This window comes from Aquarana catesbeiana, linkage group LG08 (genome assembly GCF_042186555.1).
Source record: "Aquarana catesbeiana isolate 2022-GZ linkage group LG08, ASM4218655v1, whole genome shotgun sequence".
Lineage (NCBI taxonomy): Eukaryota > Metazoa > Chordata > Amphibia > Anura > Ranidae > Aquarana > Aquarana catesbeiana.
Genome location: NC_133331.1, coordinates 258,256,533 through 258,278,494, shown reverse-complemented (window position 1 = coordinate 258,278,494; position 21,962 = coordinate 258,256,533). Strand labels below are relative to the sequence as shown.

At 43.5% G+C, this 21,962-nt stretch overlaps 1 protein-coding gene across 5 annotated transcripts in view; it reads left to right on the top strand.

The window, feature by feature from the left end:
- LOC141106369 (phospholipid-transporting ATPase IK-like) overlaps positions 1 to 21,962 on the top strand; it is a 313,227-nt gene that overhangs the window by 140,386 nt on the left and 150,879 nt on the right. For all 5 annotated transcript variants that reach the window (XM_073597096.1, XM_073597092.1, XM_073597095.1 and 2 more), the window contains exons 3-4: positions 9,118 to 9,209; positions 10,601 to 10,714. In XM_073597096.1, coding sequence (XP_073453197.1) covers positions 9,118 to 9,209; positions 10,601 to 10,714 — 206 coding nt within the window. The remainder of the gene's footprint in view (positions 1 to 9,117; positions 9,210 to 10,600; positions 10,715 to 21,962) is intronic.

Below are 21,962 nucleotides of genomic sequence, written 5' to 3'. Positions count from 1 at the left end.
TGAATTAAAGCTGAAAGTCTGCACTTCAAATTCATTTTGATTGTTTGTTTGTTTGGTTTTACTTTTATTCTGGTGGCATACAGAGCCAAAAGTATGAAAATTGTGCCTGTGTCCAAATATTTATGGACCTAACTGTATGTGATTTGAACACCGGTTTGGGACATTTTTTTATACACCTGAATGAAAAATACAAACCCAAATGCCACAGTGTGTATGGACACGCAATAAAAAATGCCTCCAAAAACTGCATTTTTTTTTCCTGCCCATGTGCCTCATGAGGCCTTAAAGAGACAATGTTATCCGGCCCATGCTGGGCAAAGTGACAGTGTATCTGCAAAAGAACACCCCCACCTTCCAACTCCCATTTACTTACCTTGCCTGCATTCCCCTTGGCAGCACTGAAATTGGCTGTATTGGCAACCAGGTAGAATAGTGACATTACGCCCAATGACAATGACAGTGTTTGGGCACTGTGTTTGTTAACCCCACATTATAGCCAGGTGTGAAGAGGGCCTGAAGGAGAACCAAGGCAAACCAAAAAACGATTGTTGTAATCCAGTGGAGCAGGGGTTGAATATCTAGGGCTGCTCAGTGTTTCCCAGGTTTCTGTTCTGTTACTTGCCCCTGTCTTCCAGAGGATTCTAGAAGTATAGTGGGAGGAAGAACAGAACAAGCAGTCTGAATGTATGGAACTCCAGCCAATTACTAGGGAGGTGTGGCCGGAAGGTGGAGAGAGAGCTTATAAATTGTCTAAGCACCGAGTGTAGAGTTCCTGGGCCAGTTCTGCTGGGGGAGGTGCTTGTAAGGGGGCTCTGCCTTCTTGTGCAGGGTCCTAGAGGAAGCCTTGAGGAAGACATTGAGGTCACAGCTAGGATTAGCTGGGGGTAGGGTTGCCACCTCACCCCTTTAAACCCAAACGCATATTAATTACACAGGTTCTGAGGCTAATTTAATGCAGATAAAGCACCAAGTGAGATTAATTACCACCTTAATCAGCCACAGAACCTGTGTAATATGTGTTCAGTTTTAAAGGGATGAGGTGGCAACCCTACAGGGGGGCCTATTTGCAGATTAGTGTCCAGAGATCAATTTGGATCTGGAGAAGCTTACTGGAAAGAGGCAGGAGCAAGTTGGTGGGTAAGAGTCCCATTGTCCTATGGTGGTGTGAGTCTACATCTCCCTCACTATTAACAGCCTGTTGGATTTCGGCAGGAGGCAAATGAGTGAGTAGATGACCCCCAGTACTGAAAGAAAGTGACTGTGTGTAGCTTTTAACTCTGGAAGGAGTACAGTTTACCCACAGCATAAGAGATGCTGTGGGACATTCAATTTGTGCAGTGCAGCCAGCAGTTCTGTGCAGTGCAGCCAGAAATTGTGGAGTCCTCAAGTTATCCAGTTTGACAGCTTCAGGGTATCCCATGCTCCAGAGGCATAACTAGAACCTTCAGGGCCCCGATGCAAGGAACCTTGAAGGGCCCCCCTGAACTCTGGTCCTGGGGACCTTTCCAATGATACTGGAGTCCTTTTCTCCCATTGCAGGCCCTTGATTATGGTCCTGCAGCAGGACCTCTTCCTGACATCTTGGGTAGGGTTGCCACTTTTTCTTCAAGTCGAACCCAAGACTTTAGCAGCGCACACCAAATTCTTTTTTTTGTAGTATACACTATACATATATTTTGTGATTAAATAACAATTCTAATTTTATATATTTAATCACAAGAGTCCCCCCTCGCATCAGAGCCCACATACAGTCAGGTCCATAAATATTGGGACATCGACACAATTCTAATCTTTTTGGCTCTATACACTACCACAATGGATTTGAAATGAAACGAACAAGATGTACTTTAACTACAGACTTTCAGCTTTAATTTGAGGGTATTTACATCCAAATCAGGTGAACGGTGTAGGAATTACAACAGTTTGTATATGTGCCTCCCACTTTTTAAGGGACCAAAAGTAATGGGACAGATTAACAATCTTCCATCAAACTTTCACTTTTCAATACTTGGTTGCAAATCCTTTGCAGCCAATTACAGCCTGAAGTCTGGAACGCATAGACATCACCAGATGCTGGGTTTTATCTCTGGCGATGCTCTCCCAGACCTCTACTTCAACTGTCTTCAGTTCATGCTTGTTCTTGGGGCATTTTCCCTTCAGTTTTGTCTTCAGCAAGTGAAATGCATGCTCAATCAGATTCAGGTCAGGTGATTGACTTGGCCATTGCATAACATTCCACTTCTTTCCCTTAAAAAACTCTTTGGTTGCTTTCATAGTATGCTTCGGGTCATTGTCCATCTGCACTGTGAAGCGCCGTCCAATGAGTTCTGAAGCATTTTGCTGAATATGAGCAGATAATATTGCCCGAAACACTTCAGAGTTCATCCTGCTGCTTTTGTCAGCAGTCACATCATCAATAAATACAAGAGAACCAGTTCCATTGGCAGCCATACATGCCCATGCCATGACACTACCACCACCATGCTTCACTGATGAGGTGGTATGCTTTGAATCATCTCCATACTCTTCATTTCCCATCACTCTGGTACAAGTTGATCTTGGTCTCATCTGTCCATAGGATGTTGTTCCAGAACTGTGAAGGCTTTTTTAGATGTTTGGCAAACTCTAATCTGGCCTTCCTGTTTTTGAGGCTCACCAATGGTTTACATCTTGTGGTGAATCCTCTGTATTCACTCTGGTGAAGTCTTCTCTTGATTGTTGACTTTGACACACATACACCTACCTCCTGGGGAGTGTTCTTCATCTGGCCAACTGTTGTAAAGGGTGTTTTCTTCACCAGGGAAAGAATTCTTTGGTCATCCACCACAGTTGTTTTCCGTGGTCCTCCGGGTCTTTTGGTGTTGCTGAGCTGACCGGTGCGTTCTTTCTTTTTAAGGATGTTCCAAACTGTTGATTTGGCAATACCTAATATTTTTGCTAGCTCTCTGATGGGTTTGTTTTGTTTTTTCAGCCTAATGATGGCTTGCTTCCCTGATAGTGACAGCTCTTTGGATCTTATATTGAGAGTTGACAGCAACAGATTTCAAATGCAAATTGCACACTTAAAATTAACTCTGGACCTTTTATCTGCTCCTTGTAAATGGGATAATGAGGGAATAACACACACCTGGCCATGGAACAACTGAGCAGCCAATTGTCCCAGTACTTTTGGTCCCTTTAAAAAGTGGGAGGCACATATATAAAGTGTTGTAATTCCTACACTGTTCAGCTGATTTGGATGTAAATAACCTCAAATAAAGCTGAAAGTCTGCAGTTAAAGCACATCTTGTTCGTTTCATTTCAAATCCATTGTGGTGGTGTATAGAGCCAAAAAGATTAGAATTGTGTCGATGTCCCAATATTTATGGACCTGACTGTAGTTCCTCTTTACATCTGAATACACAGAGTTTCTCTTTTACTTCTGAATCTATAGAGTTCCCCTTTACATCTGAACCTTCAGAGTTCCCTTACATTGTAAGGGGGGACTGTCAGACACTGGTATAAGGGAGAACTCTGGGGACTTTTTTTTTTTTAATATATACCAAAAGGTTTTTATTGCAAAAGAAAAACAAAGCAAATCAAAACAAACATCACAATACACTTCAATTTGTCAGTGAAAAATCAGTCACATAACCATTAGTCATACCCTTCAATAAACAAGTAGCAGTGAGTAGTCATTTTATGGTACATATAATGTTTAATACTATATGGTGATACACTGTGATCCCCTGCCGTTGTACTGACAGCCTCAACATCCCCACTTTTTTCCCTACAATGTTACATCATATTCAAGCAAGCATTTCCCCGGGCATCCATTGTATCTATGGGCATCTGAGCAGCTTCATCTGTACCAGTTCTCTGGGACTAATACCGGGTGTATCAAGCCATGCGGCCCATAATCTGTCAAATTTCCCAGGATTCCCCCTATGTTGATATATGTATTTTTCCATGATAAGGGTGTTACCCATGTGCTGAATCCAGGATTTAACTGACAGCGGAGTGGCAGATTTCCAGCTGATAAGTATTATTTTCCTAGCTTGGAATAAGGCTCTGGCGAAGGCCATCCTTGTAATTTCCTCTGGAATTGCCCCCTCCATTACTCCTAGAAGGCAACATAGCGGATCAAGAGGGACATTTGTTTGGAATACCTGGTTAAGCGTGGCCAGGACCCCCATCCAATATCTATGGAGTTTGGGGCAACGCCAGAGGAGATGTATCAAGTCACCTGGCACTATTTTACACTTGCCACACATCGAGTCGGGTAGTTTTCCCATTTTATAGAGTTTTACTGTTGTATAATGTGCTTGCAAAAGGATATACAATTGGGATACTTTTTGCGATACGTTCAGCGAACAAGAGTTAACGGCTTGAAGGGCCTCTTCCACTGTTGTCCTGTAATAGGGCCTAAGTCTGCCTCTCACTGGGTCGCTGCTTTCATGGGGAATCCCTCCAAGAGTGCCGCTAAAAGCATAAGATAGTATTGGGATATTATACCATTTTGTGTCCGTTGAGTTTTGCAGCATGTGGAAAACGGGGGTGGGTGATTGTACCCATTCCACTGTGGTACCTTGTGCATTAACAGCTTGCTTTAGTTGTAGGTTAGTAGAATAGCATGCTGGAAGGCAGTGCAATTTTAGATTGCAAGTGTACAAAAGAGAGCAGTCTCCCATTGTGAAAGACCTGCCTGAGGTAAGTTATTCCCATGGGGCGCCACCCAGGTCCCTGCTGGAGTTTGGCCAGTTCCTCATATGATTTATTCCCCCATAGTGGGCTGTAAGCTGTATACCCCGTTACTTGCTGCAATTGTTTGACCTTATTCCACACCTTAAAGAAGTGTGTAAGTGGGCATTTGTTTGTTGGGTCGTTGAAACAGCTGTGCCTCCAGGCCCTGTGGTATGGACTCCACCCCTGTGCCAATAAGTAGGAGTTTGGCTGACGAACCAGCAGACTTGGGAGCCATGGCTCCAATCAAGTGATGCAGCTGTGCCACCAAATAGTATATCCAAGGTTTGGGGAGTGCCAGGCCACCCCCCTCCTTTGGATATTGTAGCTGTTCCAGTTTGATCCTGGGGGGATTGTTGTGCCAGAGGAGTAATCTGAAAAAGGAATTGACCACTCGAAAAATTAAGTGGAATAATCACGGGTGTGTTGTGAAGCAGGTATAGAAGTTGGGGCATAAGGATCATCTTAATGAGGTTTGTTTTTCCTGCCAAGGACATTTTAAGTCGGTTCTATATGTTTATTTTGCCTCTAAAGCGAGTCAGTAAGGGATATATATTTTGACTATAGTAGTCAGTCAGCTTGGGTGAAATGTAAATATGTAAGTATTTTTAAAGGAGGTTACTATGTGGACAGGACAGGGGAGCTCCGTGTCCGACCCAGGTGCCCCATCCACAAACATCAATGCGGATTTGGACCAATTAATGGTTAAGCCTGAATAGTGGCCAAAATCTGAGATGAGCGACATTGAACTAGTCAACGAATTGTCCATGTCCTACAAAAAGAGGAGCATATCGTTGGCGTAGAGTATTATTTTCTCGTGCAAGTCACCATATCGAAATCCCCTGATCTGTGGATGATCCCGCACCTGGGCAGCAAGAGGCTCAATGGCAAGTGCAAAGAGCAGGGGGGACAGCCCTGTCTAGTCCCCTTGCCCAGCGCGAAGGCAGAAGACATCCTGTCCGACATGCGTATGGCAGCCTGTGGAGAGCTGTACAGTAACCTTGTCCACTTGAGAAATCTGGGGCCAAATCCAAATTTGGACAATACAGCCCAGTGATAGCGCCAGCTGACACTGTCGAATGCCTTATTGGCGTCAAGAGACAACAGTGCCCATTTGCCCACATTATCTGCTGGGGTCTGCCTGTTCAAAAAAAGTCTTCTAAGATTTGTAGCCGTGGATTTTCGGGGCATGAAGCCTGCCTGGTCTGGGTGAATAATGGTCAGAATAATCTTGTTAACCCTTAAGGCTAGGATTTTGGCTAGTATTTTAACATTGCTTTGAAGCAATGACATGGGCCTGTATGAGCTGGGATCTAATGTGTCCTTGCCTGGTTTGAGCAACAGTATGATATTTGCACTGGACATAATTGTAGGTAGCTGTCTCGATTCAAACAAGGTATTAAATACTTCCAGTGGTTTAGGTAAAATTACCTCCCCATACTGGGTATAGATTTCCATGGGGATCCCGTTGTCCACCAGTGCTTTGCATGTAGAAAAAGAGGCAGCGGCCTCTTTCAGCTCATCTAGCAAAAACGGAGCCTCTAGCTCCAGGCTAGCTTGACGGGTCAAAGCTGGTAGGGATATTGTTTCTAGATAGCCCTGCAGTGCCTCGTCAGAATAACCGCCACTGGGCCTGAACAAGTCTGTGTAGAAAGATGCTAGTTCCGTAATTATCAGCTTGGGGTCATTCACCAACCGCCCATCGGTACAGTGAATGGCTCCTATGGCTGGGGAGGACTGTTGGGACCAGCATTCCTAGCTAACAAGCAACCCGTTTTCTCACCTTCCTCATAGAAAGCATGTTTAGTGAAAGAGCATTTTCGCTCTACAGTGGAGGATCTCAACCGGTCCAGGGAGTCCTGGCCCGATTATCCATGCCTCCCTCGCAGAGTCGGATGGGCCTGTGACATAAGAGTTCCAACTGTCGCACGTGATCCTCCACCCGCTCCAGGAGGGCTGACGTGTTTTGTTTTATGGCCTCAATTTCCGCTATGAATATGCCCCTTAGGCATGACTTAGAGGCATCCCATTTCGTTAACAGATTGGGGTATGATTGGTTATTCTGAAAAACTCCCTCTATTTGTTTGACCACCCGCTCTGGTGAAGAAAAGGGTTTTAGCCAGAAGGCGTTTAGTTTCCACAGGGCTGTCGGCAAGGAGACAGCTGGACGGGTAATTAAATGTGCCACCATAGGAGAGTGGTCTGAAAGTAGGAAAGTACTCCACCTTAGTAACCAAGTTAAGAATGTGAGGAGCCTACACAGAGATCAATGTGGGAGAGAGAACCATGAGTTTTTGAGAAGCATGAGAATGTGCAGGAGTCTGTGCATGTGGGGGGACTGAGCAACCTGTCCCTTGCAGCTTTTGTGTGTAATAAAACATGTCCCTGGGCTGCTCCTTCCCCTGCTGTTTTTGAGCCTTAAGGGACTTACCGCCTGCCTCCTCTTGTTTATCGGCGCCTTGGGCCTCCATGGCCGGCCGCGGCATCTTTCTCTCCTTTGTGGGTCATCATGGGCCCCGTGCAGCGCTGAAAACACTCCCGGGAAACCTTGGGTACCATAGTTGGCGGATTGGATCAGTGTCGGTCTGGATCGACAGTGGGAAGAGGATCAGAAGAGGTTCTACAGCGGGAGCTCCGTGCAATGAGTCCGCTCACATGCCCATTAAGGCCACGCCCCGCTAACTCTGGGGACTTTGATTTAAGGAAGAAAAGTGAGAACAATGATGTAAGGGGGAACACTGTAGACACTGATATAAGGGAGTCCTTGATAACTGGAGCCCCCACTTACATCATCGTTCCCAGCTTTCCTCTTTAAGTAGGGTTCCCAGTGCCCCTGTTACTTCAGAGTCTGCAGAAATTCCACATGCACTGTAAGGCCCCTTTTTACACGTGCAAACCGATTGGACCAACCATTGTTCTGTATGGGGAGGAGGATGTAAACAGATTTTACACCTGCCTGCGTCTGATCTAATGAAAACAAAGGGATGGGGATCCATTTACCATCCATCTAGCGGATTGGATGACAGACTGGTCCATAGAGAACAGCGGGCTGTGTCTGTGTCTGCTCTACACAAGTGGAGCGGATATGGACCTGTCATCTGCCTGCTCAGCGGAGAGATCCCCCGCTGAGCAAGCAGATCCGCTTGGCAGTTTCAGCCCATGTGAAAGGGCCCTAAGGGGGAGCTTCGGTGTAAGTGGTGCTTTTGGAATCCTGATGTAAGGGGGTCTCTGCTCACCAAAGCCTCCACCTACATCAGAGTTCCCTTTTACATTACAGTCCAGAGCTCTCCCTTACATTAGTGTGCTCAGAGGCTGGTAAGATAAGAAAGGAAGGGAGGGACGCTTCACTCACCATAGATTGAGACTTGGGCTCTGGAGTTCCGCCACTGTGGTCAGCAAAGAAGGCCTACTAGCCTGTGCTATACATACACATAGGCTGGCAGAGCATGCTGGGGCTTGTAGTGCACCACCAGGGAAACCCCAGCGGGCTGCTGTGTTGGTAGAGGGGCTCTGGAGTTGACAACACTCTCTATTCAGTCCCCTCAATGACTGACCCACCTGTGTGCTGTTTTGTTTTCAATCACTGAGAAGGAAGGCTGTCCTGGAGAGCTGTGGATCTCCCCTGTGGAGGGTTGCAGCATCCATGGTACAAGCTGGCCTTTCCTCCACTATTTACCTGCTGGCCTGTGGACATTGCGAGGCACGGAGCTGCCGGGCAATGTGGGGGCGGGGCCGTGGGGAGGGGGAGGGGGGCGGTTTGGAGAAGACCCTGCTCTCTCTATCTCTTTCCTCTCTTGTCTGTGTGAGGAGGGGGGAGGGACTGTCAGTGCAGGGTCTGGGCAGTGTGACAGAGAGTGTAATAGACACACTCTGCTCACAACTGCAGCCAGCAACCATGGAGCGATATCCCAGGATTTTGGGCCACCCCACAGTGGCGGAACTCCAGGGTCCAGTCGCAAGCGTGACTGCTGCGACCCTGGTAGATCCACCACTGCCTTGCACCCTATCCCAGTTCATCATTCCCAATAAAAACCCTAAAAATTAAAAACCCCTAGACTGTTTTCTGAGCCAGCGTAAGAATAAAATAAATGCTGTGTGTGCTCTAAGTAGGGAAATGGGATTAAATTCACTAGTAGCTCCTGCGGGGGTGCGCTGCATACAATAAATGCACCCTAAGAAAAAAGATACCATGGCAAAATTGGCTCAGTGTGTAGTTATCACAGTTAATATGGTAAAAGTAAAGCATAATTCATCCTTAGTAAGTCTGCCCTTTTTTTTTTTTTTTTCTAAAAAATGAAGATAAGATTCTGTCATAAAAGCAATTTGTAACTATTTTGATATTCGGAGTACAGCAGGTCCTCAAAACCAATAACTGTATTATTTATTTATTTGTAGATTACAGCTGGGAAGTTAAAGCCAATGATATACGTTACCATGAAAAAATCAAGAAAGCGGGATTCCTTTGCTTCCAGAAGAGGAAATACTGTGTAAGTTGAAAGTTGTTTGAAGGAACATTGCTTTTTAGGATATTTAGTGGGACTCTATAATCCCTTTCAAATTATCTGTACATTATTCCAATGTGATCAGCTTGAGGTGAAGCTTCTCTCCACGTGCTGTGGTCAGGAGTTCTCTATATTACTTTACTGGCCAGACTCTGTTTGAATAGTGTCTAGAGCAGCTTTTCTCAACTTTCTTACCCGTGAGCAGTGGTCTCAACACTGTTATCCTCTGCTTGCCTTTATCTAGCCCCTGGGGCACTGGTCCACCCACTCATTTGAGGCAATTGTCTTCCCACTGACACCAACAATAAGGCACCACTGACAACAACAATAGGGCATAATTCCTCCCAAAGACAACAATGATTGGGCATAATTTCTCCCATTAATACCAATGAGGGAGTACTGTTCTCCTACTGACCAGAGACAGGCATTATGTATTTTTTATATTTTATTTTTTTATTCTATTGACCACCAAGCCTGAGACATTATCCACTCCCACTGATTCTGGAACATTTTCTGCTCCCTCTGGCCAAGGTCCAGCCACACTAAAGTGTAAAGGATAGTAATCTGGCCCTTTGTATAGAAAGTTTGAAGACCCCTGTCCTAGAGCAACCCTTGAAATAATTGGAATAATTAAAATAATAAATTCCCTAGCAGCCTATCTGTGTTCGTGCTACATTCACAAATCAGTGTTTGTACAGTTCAATGTACAAACTGTGCAGGCCCTGAGTGGCGGGATAAATTAATCCCTGTGCGCATGTGTGGGTTACATCAGCCTGAGCCGGCCAACATACCAAGATGGCCCAAGATGTCGAACCTGAAAGACTGGATGAAGATGTCGGCAGCAATGAAGGAGATTGCAGACCTTGAATCGCTGGAGAAGAGGTAAGTGCAGTGGATAGTATTACCTCTTTTATATTCCATTATCCTTGTAATAGCTAGTCCAGTTTTGCAGTTGGTTTCATTTATCTTTGCTGTAAATTATTTAAAATCTAACAAAGGGTTTGTGTGGACAAACAGGCTACAGGAGGCCTGAATAGTGCTGATAATAAGGCTGGCCATACATTATAAAATTTTCTTGTACAATTTTCCTTTTAGATTTACCAAAACCATATAATATGAGGTCAGACCTAAACACTTTAAATTTGTATGCAATCAGACAGGCCCTTGCACTACATAGTTGAAGGTAAATCCAAAGGAAATTGAATAAGAAAATAGTGTAATGTATGGCCAGCTTAAAGCAGTGTCCTTATATTTCCAGGGGAAAGTTTATAACAAATGAACCCCCCCCCACAAATATACCTATCAAGTTATTTTGGTACGTTCTGTTTCCCATTATTCATTGGTACATATTTTTCTATTTTACTTTGTTTTCAAAGGACAACAGAATAAAAACCTCAAAGTACAATTTTTTTACATTCATCCCCCTAAACCTGTATGAGCAGTACCATCGGGCCCAAGTGATCTACTTCACCGCTATAGTAATTATTCAGGTAAGGCCTTCTCTCCTAAAAGCTCTTCTTTCTCCTAAATAGTGTTTTTTTTTAATGGGGAATAAATGATGTACCAAATAATTCTCTGAGTCCTAGAGGGATTGACAGAATGGAGCCCTAGGTAAATTAACAGCTTAGGCCAAATTAAAAAATTGCTGTTGACACATCTGTGTTGTCTGAACTGTGAGACCGCATCAAACACCAATTTCCTGCAAGTTCATCCTCCCTTGTGAAGGGGCCGGTAGGTGCGCAGCTTTGAACAACTGGACTATACCTTTGGTTTACTGCAGAAGCATGAAAGATGTAGCTGAGCCCACTGGCCATCCTAGACCCCTGTTTATATTGCCTTGTGAATGATCCACCTCTGCCCCTAGTAGAGCACAAGCTACAAATGGAAGGAAGGTGTGTATATTCTAGCCTTTCTCAACATTTTGAACATTAGAGTAACCCCTGAAATGACTTTCCAGTCTCGGGGAACCCCTGCTAAAACTTTCTATATCTACAACTCGTGATATATTTGTGTGAAGGATTTCCCCCTTACAGATAGCTAAAAAGACCAATGATGTCAGTGGTAACTTATCTGAGAGGTAGAAATTGCTCAAGGAACCCTGGTTGAAAAACCCTGGTATACGCTGTTATAATATTCAAGCAATTCAGGATCATTGTAACTATATAAGACCCAAAAACCAGATTTGTTATTTTTCTCCTCTAGGCCAGCTAGATTGTGTCCCCTTCTCCTCTCCTTTGGACATTGCCCCTACCCCCCCCCCCCCCCCCCCCCCCCCCAACGTGTACTCACAGGACATGTTAATGCACCTGCAGAGACACAACTGGTGCCCTACTGGCACATCCAAGAGCATATTTTCTGAGACAGTCTGCTCCATGCTGGCACACCAGAAACAAGTCCAGAGAGACACAGTTGGTACTGTAGTGGCATAAGCAGGCCAGTATCCACAGAGACACAATCAATATAGTAGTGACCCAACCAGAAACATGTTTTGATCAACCACCATTAAGTTTATGTTTATCTAAATTGGTATGCTGGACGTAGAGGACAGCAGTGGTTTGCTTTGCAGGCTGTGTAAGGCTATAAGTAGCAGTAGCCAGTATACATTTAACCACTTGCCGACGTACATATGTATATAAACGTTCTGCCAGCAAGTGGTTATTTCAAGATCTTGGCTTCAGCTGCAGCCATGATCTTGCTACCGTTTTTTCTTTTTCAGCCAGCGATCATCTGTTTCATAAATGTGATCCAGGCAGCTGTCACTTTTACAGCACAAGGAAGGGCCACTCCCCCTTCCGCTGCCACCCGTGTCAATTCCTGAGCTCCTCCGTTCCTCCAGGGAGCCTGAGACTGTGATTGGGACAGATTCCCACGGAGGAGATGGAAAAAACCTACTTCCCCCAATCTCCTCTGAAAGCCTGAAGCAATGATGATTTTGTCATTTCTGGCTTTACAGCTGTCATTTCCTGACTGTTAAAGTTGTAAAGAATGTATAACAAAAGGTATAGGGCTCCCTAGACAGGAGAGAGTCCAGAGACCCCACATCTCTCATGAAGCACAATTCAGATCTTCCCAGGTGTTCATATAACCAGCTCTCACCCACTCAATCAACAATTTCTTCTGAGCTCTGTGCTCTCTCAAATACCACTCCTGAATCTTTAATCCCTCCATGACCTTTAACAGGCCCACAGCAAGTACCAGTTGGAAATATAGCTTCCATCCAAGACCCATCCCTAAAATCCTGTACAATGTATGAAAATATATAGGTTCCTCTTTAAGCCGGACATGCTTTCTCTATGCTCTTAAAATTTAGTCTGACATTTTTTAAGTCAGTTAACAAATTTATTTATTAAGAAACACCACTTTAAAAGGAAGTAAATCACAATATTTCCAATATACACCTACATTGTAATTTGCCATTTTTTAATGTTGTAAAATGAGTTCCACCTTTTTTAAATCATTTTTATTCCTTATATGATTCTGTTATTGTTGTATGGTGTTCAGATTTCCATGCATGTATTGCTGCTTTACTCATTTCTGATGTTCAGTGTTGTAGGGAGTTGTAAACCATTCTCCTCTGTGCTCAGAAGAACTCTTTATCACACAAAGAACTTTTCTGCCTTTTCCAAATTAATGTCATCAAGAACGATGGGCAGAGATATTTGTCCACCTAAAGCCAACCTATTCACACCTTAGCAAGTTGAATTGCCGTGATTCCAACTCTCTGCAAAACGCGGGATGCATTAGCTATGCCATTATTTTCTTAATGCACCCCAATAACAATGCGATTTTTGCCGCGGTGCAATCACTGCAAATCTTGACGCTGTCGCTCCTGCTCCTTTTTGAGCGACAAGCTTTGCATGTTGCGATTTTTGTCACGATTGCACCGCAATTTTTTTTTGGCAAAATTGCATCACAATTGGGGTGCTATTAAGAAGTAATAGCATCGCAAAATCCTCCACGTTTTGCCGCGATTTGGAATCACAAGCAGATTTGCGGCGATTCCACCTGCAGTTCAAATCGCCTAGGTGTGAATAGAGCCTAAGCTTTGGTAAAAGATAGTATCAAATTTCAAAAGTACATAAAAGTACTAAGAAATACTAAAGCAGCGCGATATGCAGCTCTGACCCAGTTTGTTGATGTGGATGACAGCCATCTAAGTATTTCAAGGCTTGAAATCTACCTATATCTGGTGAGTGAGAATCCCCTAGGGGAGTGTGACACACGGTTTTAGGATCTTGGTGCACATTTACCATTCAACACTAGGACCACCAACTTGTGCTTTCTGGAACATTTACCACCATCTGTCATTTATCTATTTCTCATATGCTAAGAACGATATGAAAGCCGATCATATGAACTGACAGGAGCGCTGCTTTAGTATTTCTGAGTACTTTTATGTACTTGTGTATTTGATACTATCTTTTACCAATTTATAATTTTTAAGCAGCTGCTTGCCATTTGTACAGTTTATGTGTATACTGATTGTTTTTTAACTTTTTAATTTCATAGCTCTGAGTTAGCGGAAGTGGGCCTAAATTACACTTGGATTACACAGAGCCTAAGCTTTGCAACAGTGTTTTTCAACCTTTTTTCAGTCAAGGCACCTTCTAAATTGTTTTCAGTTTTGAGGCACTCCAGTCTAAGGGCTCGCTCACACGTGCGGCTGGGGATGCTAAAACCATGTGGTTGAGCTGCATTTTTACCACCCCTCAACTGCTCCCTCTTCAACTACAGAGGTAGCGGGCGGGGTCATACACATGCTTTGGCCGCAGCAGCAATTATACCCACTGTCACATTTTAATGGGCACTACTGCCTGGTGTACGCAATTCCATTCAGGTGAATGGAGCTGTGCTGCACTGACGGGCACTGATAAGGTGGTACTGATGGGCATTGATGAGGTGGCACCAATGATGGGCACTGATATGCGACACTGATGGGCACTCATAGGCAGGACAGATGGGCACTCATAGGCGGCACAGATGGGCACTCATAGGCCCCGAAAGGCTGCACTGATGAGTACTTATGGGTGGCACTGATGGGCACTGATAGATGGGCCCTGAAAGGCTGCACTGATGGGTACTTCTGGGTGGCACTGATGGGCATCACTGCTATGGAGGCACTGGCAGGTATTTTTGATGGGCACTGATTGGCATCATATGTGGGCACACATTGGCATCCCTGGTGGCCATTGGTGACATTAAACAAAAAAGTGTAGCGCTATAACCCAAAACAAATTAGAATTAATCAAAATAATATGTTATATACGTGAAAACAATGTGTGAAAATAGTGTCACCACTTTAAGATGTATCCAAAAGAATAAATAATAATAATAATAAAATGAGAATAAAAATTAGAAATGTTTTTATTATTTTTAAATAATAAAATTTATAAAAAATAGATATATATTCAAAAGAAATAAAACGGAAAGAGAGAAAAAATCATACTAATTCTAAGCTTGATTAATAAATGAGTTGATGTCCCACTCCACGTTAATCCCCTGTGGATAATGGGACTGCAACTCGGCCATTGGTGACATACCTGGTGGTCATCAGTGGTGGCCATCCCTGGTGATCCTGGGTGGGCTGAGCTGATAATCAATCAGCACAGACTCCCCCTGTCAGGAGAGCAGCTGATCGGCTTTCCTCTACGCGCGTCTGTCCGACGCGAGTGAGGAAAAGCCGATACATGGCTCTTCCTGTTTACATCGTGATCAGCTGTGATGAGACACGGCTGTTCATGTGGTAAAGAGTCTCCGTCAGACTCCTTACCTAGATCAGAGTTACATTGTGTCAGACTGACGCACCACAACAGCGATCGCCTCGTGCCTCCGCAGGCGAGCGGCGGTATGTTATTCTGATCACGTCATATGACGTCAGGTAAGGATAACAGAACCACTTTCCCGACATCATATTGCTATATGGCGGGTGGGAAGTGGTTAATAAAAGACCACATAGATTAAGCAAATGTCAACATGGATTCATAAAAGACCGAAGTCGCCAGACAAATCTGATTTCTTTTTATGAGGAGGGAAGTAAAACCTTGGACAGAGGGGTGGCTGTGGACGTAGTATATTTGGATTTTGCAAAAGTGTTTGACACAGTTCCCCACACACGGCTCATTTGTAAGGTAAAGTCTACAGGCTTGGAAATATCAGTTTGTAAATGGATAGAAAACTGGCTAAAAGACAGAATTCAGAGAGTAGTGGTTAATGACTGAGTGGTGAATGTTGGGACCCTTACTTTTTTTTAATATTTTTTTGTAAATAATAGAGTCTGGGATTACCCACATCACACAAAATCGCATACCTGTATGTCATTTTGTTGAAGTGGTTATACTGGGGTGATGCCTGCAGCCAGAGGCATCACCCCAGTACTGTTTTTTAAAGGAAAAATATTTGGGACTTTAAATGAGGTAAGAGGGGGGGCCGTTCAAATCCCCTCCTCCATCCCAGTTCAATAATAAGATTTAGAAAGGAAAGCAAAGGGCGGGACTTTACATGAGGCACACGGACGCAATGGAACAATAATATAATAAAAAAGGGCTTTAATAGATTCAATTAGTCATATAGTAATATATATATTGATAATGCTTATTGCTGTATATCAATTATTGTATATTTCACTATAACCTAATATTGCACAATAATATATATTCCAACAAGGAATCATTTACAATTACATAGAACATAGAATGCATATGATACACATAGTACTAGGCATCTATACAGAGTGACACGCTAAAGTGTCATTTGATGGGGATAAAAGAAAAAAACAAAAGAAGAATAGATCTAGATGCAACGTCCATACATCGTTAATGGTAGTATATACATGTCGGTAGTTGTAAGCCCTACGCGTTTCGGGACCTTCATCAGGAGCAAAACCGAAATAGTACCTAAGAATGGGGAGAACAACCCTGTAAAACTAATTTAAAAGGGCAAGTGGGCAAATGTAAAATATGAAAGACCCACACATATACACATTATGCCCACAGACTTACGTGTACATTTGCGCAGTGGTGGTGCAGCCATGTGAGTCACAGACCAGCTAACGATGCCACATCCCGGAGCTGAGGGGGCGCTACGAGGCAGACACAACACACACAGACAAACCCCGGGTTGGTTAGACTATGTGAAGTGACAAACGTGTGAAGCAAAAATCGCTCCAATTGGAGACCTCTGAAAAAATGTGAAAAAAGGGGGGGGGGGCTGAGTGAGCAAAAAATGTATGTGTAAGAGTAAAGCAAGGATAGGAAAGTATGAAGGAATGAAGAAAATATTAAGGGGATACGGGAACCATAGTCAGGTGTAAAGGAGGTGACAACAGATGAAGGAAGGTCAAGAGTGAGTGAGTGGGAAGAATGGGTGAAAATACCTGGCTCAGAGTGCATAAAGGCAGAGAAACGGGGAACAATGGTTCCATAATGTTGGATGATGTGAGCAAATCTATGTAGGAGACCAAACAGCAGGAGAGGTTCATGTAGGGAGCGCCGCCACGGCCATCCCCCAACGTCACATCCCAGCACACAGTGGGGGGGCAAGGAAGGCGCCATCGAGCTAGCGGCCAGACCACCCAAGCTGTCCTCATGTAAAGTCCCGCACTTTGCTTTCCTTTCTAAATCTTATTATTGAACCGGGATGGAGGAGGGGATTTGAACGGCCCCCTGTTACCTCATTTAAGGTCCCAAATATTTTTCCTTTAATAGAGATGGAGGCACACGGTCGCATTATGATTAATATTTTTTATATCTTTATAATTTTACACGGCTGCTTCTCAGCCGTTTCCATATACATTTGTGTTCTCCTAATTTTGCCTGTGCATCGGTTGTTCTTATGTACACACCATTGGCTGGTATGTGTATCCCCATGTTTCCAACGTTTTAATTTGACATTCCACATGTGCGCACTGGTGGCATCAGCCGATGTTTGCTGCGGGACCATGCTTTGTCCTGTTACGCTCCGGAGCTGCGACGCGCACTGGGGACCTCCCCTCCACCAGGCTCTGACGTAGGGTGGGCGGGGGCTCCGCCACTGTGCGTCGGTGTCACGCATCTCTTGCTGGCACGTGTGGCGTCTTATGGCGCACCTCTTGCCGGCGGGTTAATGTACCATCTCCAGCACATCGGTGGTTGGCGGTGGACACGGCGGTCCTTGCTGGACGGCTTGGGTGGTCTGGCCGCTAGCTCGATGGCGCCTTCCTTGCCCCCCCACTGTGTGCTGGGATGTGACGTTGGGGGATGGCCGTGGCGGCGCTCCCTACATGAACCTCTCCTGCTGTTTGGTCTCCTACATAGATTTGCTCACATCATTTAACATTATGGAACCATTGTTCCCCGTTTCTCTGCCTTTATTCACTCTGAGCCAGGTATTTTCACCCATTCTTCCCCCTCACTCACTCTTGACCTTCCTTCATCTGTTGTCACCTCCTTTACACCTGACTATGGTTCCCGTATCCCCTTAATATTTTCTTAATTCCTTCAAACTTTCCTATCCTTGCTTTACTCTTACACATACATTTTTTGCTCACCCCCCCCCCCCCCCTTTTTTTTCACATTTTTTCAGAGGTCTCCAATTTGGAGTGATTTTTGGTTCACATGTTTGTCACTTCACATAGTCTGACCAACCCGGGGTTTGTCTGTGTGGGTTGTGTCTGCCTCGTAGCGCCCCCTCAGCTCCGTCATGTGGCATCGTTAGCTGGTCTGTGACTCACATGGCTGCACCACCACTGCGCAAATGTACACGTAAGTCTGTGGGCATAATGTGTATATGTGTGGGTCTTTCATATTTGACATTTGTCCACTTGCCCCTTTACATTAATTTTACAGGGTTGTTCTCCCCATTCTTAGGTATCTATTTCGATTTTGCTCCTGATGAGGGGCTAGAAGGTCCCGAAACGCGTAGATCTTACAACTATCGACATGTATCATCATATGCATTCTATGTAATTGTAAATGATTCCTTGTTGGAATATATATTATTGTGCAATATCAGGTTCTAGTGAAATATACAATAATTGATATACAGCAATAAGCATTATCAATATATATGTTATTATATGACTAATTGAATCTATTAAAGCCCTTTTTTATTATATTATTGTTCCATTGCGTCCGTGTGCCTCATGTAAAGTCCCGCCCTTTGCTTTCCTTTCTAAATCTTATTACTGTTTTTTAAAGCCGACGGTCAGCTTTCAAGTGATTACAACCGATGCGGCTAAGTAGCCGATCGGCCGTTATAATAAGCAGTGGGACGGGACGTGTCCCCCCCCCCCCTGCTGCTCCAGGCCGGTTCTCCTATCCCACCGGGACCCCCGATCCCTCCATAAAGAGTACCTGTCACTGCCTATCACTGTCACAAGGGAGGTTTACATTCTTTGTGACAGCAATAAAAGTGAACAGAATTTTTTTTTTTTTAACCGGTTCCCGACTGGCGCACACCGATGTACAATGGCAGAATGGCACGGCTGGGCAAATGGGCATACCCGTACATCCCTTTGAATTTGCCGCCATGCCATTGCGTGCGCGCCGGACGGGAACTCCATGAGTCGGGTCGCGGGTCCCGCGGACTCGATCACCGCGGGGATACCCACGATCGCCTCACGGAGAGGATGAGCGGGGAGATGCTAATGTAAACAAGCATCTCCCCATTCTGCCTAGTGACAGTGTCACTGATTTCTGCTCCCTGTCATCGGGATCAGAGATCAGTGACATGTCACACGTAGCCACGCCCCCCACAGTTAGTAACACGCCCCTAGGACATACTTAACCCCTCCCTGCTCCCTAGTGGTTAACCCCTTCACTGCCAGTGTCCTTTACACAGGAATCAGTGCATTTGTATAGCACTGATTGCTGTATAAATGACAATGGTCCCAAAAATGTGTCTAAAATGTCCGATGCGTCCGCCATAATGTTGCAGTCACGATTAAAATCGCTGATCGCCGCCATTACTAGTAAAAAATAATTAATAATAAAAATGCCATAAAACTATCCCCTATTTTGTAAACGCTAAACCTTTTGCACAAACCAATCAATAAACGCTTATTGCGATTTTTTTTTTTTACCAATAATATGTAGAATACATATCTGCCTAATCTGAGGGAAAAAAATGTTTTTTTAAATATTTTTTGGGGATATTTATTATAGCAAAAAGTAAAAAATAATGCGTTTTTTTTTTTTTTTTCAAAATTGTTGCTATTTTTTTGTTTATAGCGCAAAAAATAAAAACCGCAGAGGTGATCAAATACCACCAAAAGAAAGCTCTATTTGTGGGAAAAAAAGGACGTCGATTTTGTTTGGGAGCCACGTCGCATGCCCGCGCAATTGTCAGTTAAAGCGACGCAGTGCCGAATAGCAAAAAACGCTCTGGTCAGGAAGGGGGTAAATTCTTCAGAGGCTGAAGTGGTTAAAGAAACAGTGTAAAAATAATAAAAATAAATAAATAATAAAAAAAATGTAAAGAGTGTGCTCGCGCACCAAAGAAAATGTAAAATGTAAACAGTGCTCAAATCACACATGTGAAGTATCGCCGTGATTGTTAGAGCGAGAGCAATAATTCTAGCAAAATACCTCCGCTGTAACTCTAAACTGGTAACCGTTAAAAAATTGTAAACGTCGCCTATGTAGATGTTTAACCACTTCCAGACCGCCCACCGTCGTTATATGTCGGTACTTTGAAGAGGACTATCGTTGTTATGGCAGCAGCTAGCTGCCATAACCCTGGTATCCTCTTCTTCAGCGAGAGGTCCTCTTCAAGATAAAAGTGGTCTCTGTGGCGTATTTGCCGCAAGATCACTTTTATCAGCGGCGGGTGCTCAAACCACACATGTGAGGTATCGCCGCGATCAGTAGAGCTAGTGCAATAATTCTAGCCCTAGACCTCCTCTGTTACTCAAAACATGCAACCTGTAGAATTTTTTTAAATGTCGCCTATGGAGATTTTAAAGGGAAAAAGTTTGTTGCCATTCCACGAGCGGGCGCATTTTTGAAGCATGACATGTTGGGCATCAATTTACTCGTCGTAACATTATCTTTCACAGTAAAAAAAAAAATTGGGCTAACTTTACTTTTGTCTTGTTTTTTAATTCAAAAAAGTGTATTTTTTCCAAAAAATTGCGCTTGTAAGACCGCTTCGTAAATACGGTGTGACAGAAAGTATTGCAGTGACTGCCATTTTATTGCCCAGGGTGTTAGAAAAAAAATCTATATAATGTTTGGGGGTTCTAAGTAATTTTCTAGAAAGAAAAAAAAAAAAAAACAAATCTCAGAAAGAGGCTCGGTCCTTAAGTGGTTAAGTACCATAGTCTGTCGCCATTCCACAAGTGCGTAAAATTTTAAAGCCTAACATGTTGGGTATCTATTTACTCTGCGTAACATCATCTTTCACAATATACAAAAAAATTGGGCTAACTTAACTGTTTCGTTTTTTTTAACATTCAGTGAAGTGTATTTTTTTCCAGAAATATTTTGCATTTGAAAGACCGCTGCGCAAATACTGTGTGACATAAAATATTGCAATGACTGCCATGTTATTTTCTGGGGTCTTTGCTAAAAAAATTATATATAATGTTTGGGGTTCTAAGTAATTTTCTAGTAAAAAATACTGATTTTAACTTGTAAAGTTGTGTCAGTGTCAGAAATAGGCTTGGTCTTGAAGTGGTTAAAAGTACCATTTCAGTCTTTATAACAAAAAAAAGCATAGTAAAATGCATACCGTAAAAACGTCACAAGTTCATCTAGTTCAACCAATAAAATGACAGCTTGCAGATGACACTAAGCTATGAAGTGTAATAATGTCTTTGCAGGATGTCTCCAACTTACAAGCCGACCTCAATGCACTGTTTAAATGGGCAACTAAGTGGCAGATGAGGTTTAATGTTGATAAATGTAAAGTTATGCACTTGGGGGCTAAGAATATGCATGTATCATACATACTAGGGGGAGTACAATGAGGGAATCCATAGTGGAGAAGGATCTGGGGGTTTTGGTAGATCATAAGCTTAATAATAACATTCAATGCCAAGCCGCGATTTCCAAAGTGAGCAAAGTCCTTTCTTGTATTAAGAGAGGTATGGACTCCAAAGAGAGAGATATAATTTTGCCCCTGTACAAATCATTCATAAGACCTCATTTAGAATATGCAGTTCAGTTTTGCACACCAGTTCACAAAAAGGATATCGGGGAACTGGAGAAAGTGCAGAGAAGGGCAACCAAACTGATAAGAGGAACGGAGGAGCTCAGCTATGAGGAAAGATTAGAGGAACAAAAAAATTTTGAAAAAAAACGCAATATTTTTTACTTTTTGCTATAATAAATATCCCCCAAAATATATAAAGAAACTATTTTTTTCCTCAGTTTAGGCCGATATGTATTCTTCTACATATTTTTGGTAAAAAAAAAAAATCGCAATAAGCATATGTTGATTGGTTTAGGCAAAAGTTATAGCGTCTACAAAATAGGGGATAGTTTTATGGCATTTTTATTATAAATTTATTTTTTTTACTAGTAATGGCGGCAATCTGCGATTTTTATCAGGACTGCGACATTATGGCGGACAATTTTGACACATTTTTGGGACCAATGGCATTTTTACAGCGATCAGTGCAATAAAAATGCATTGATTACTGTAAAAATGTCACTGGCAGTGAAGGGGTTACCCACTAGGGGGCGATCAAGGGGTTATTGTGTTCCCTATTGTGTGTTCTAACTGAAGGGGGGAGGGGACTGTGTAGGGGGGATGACAGAT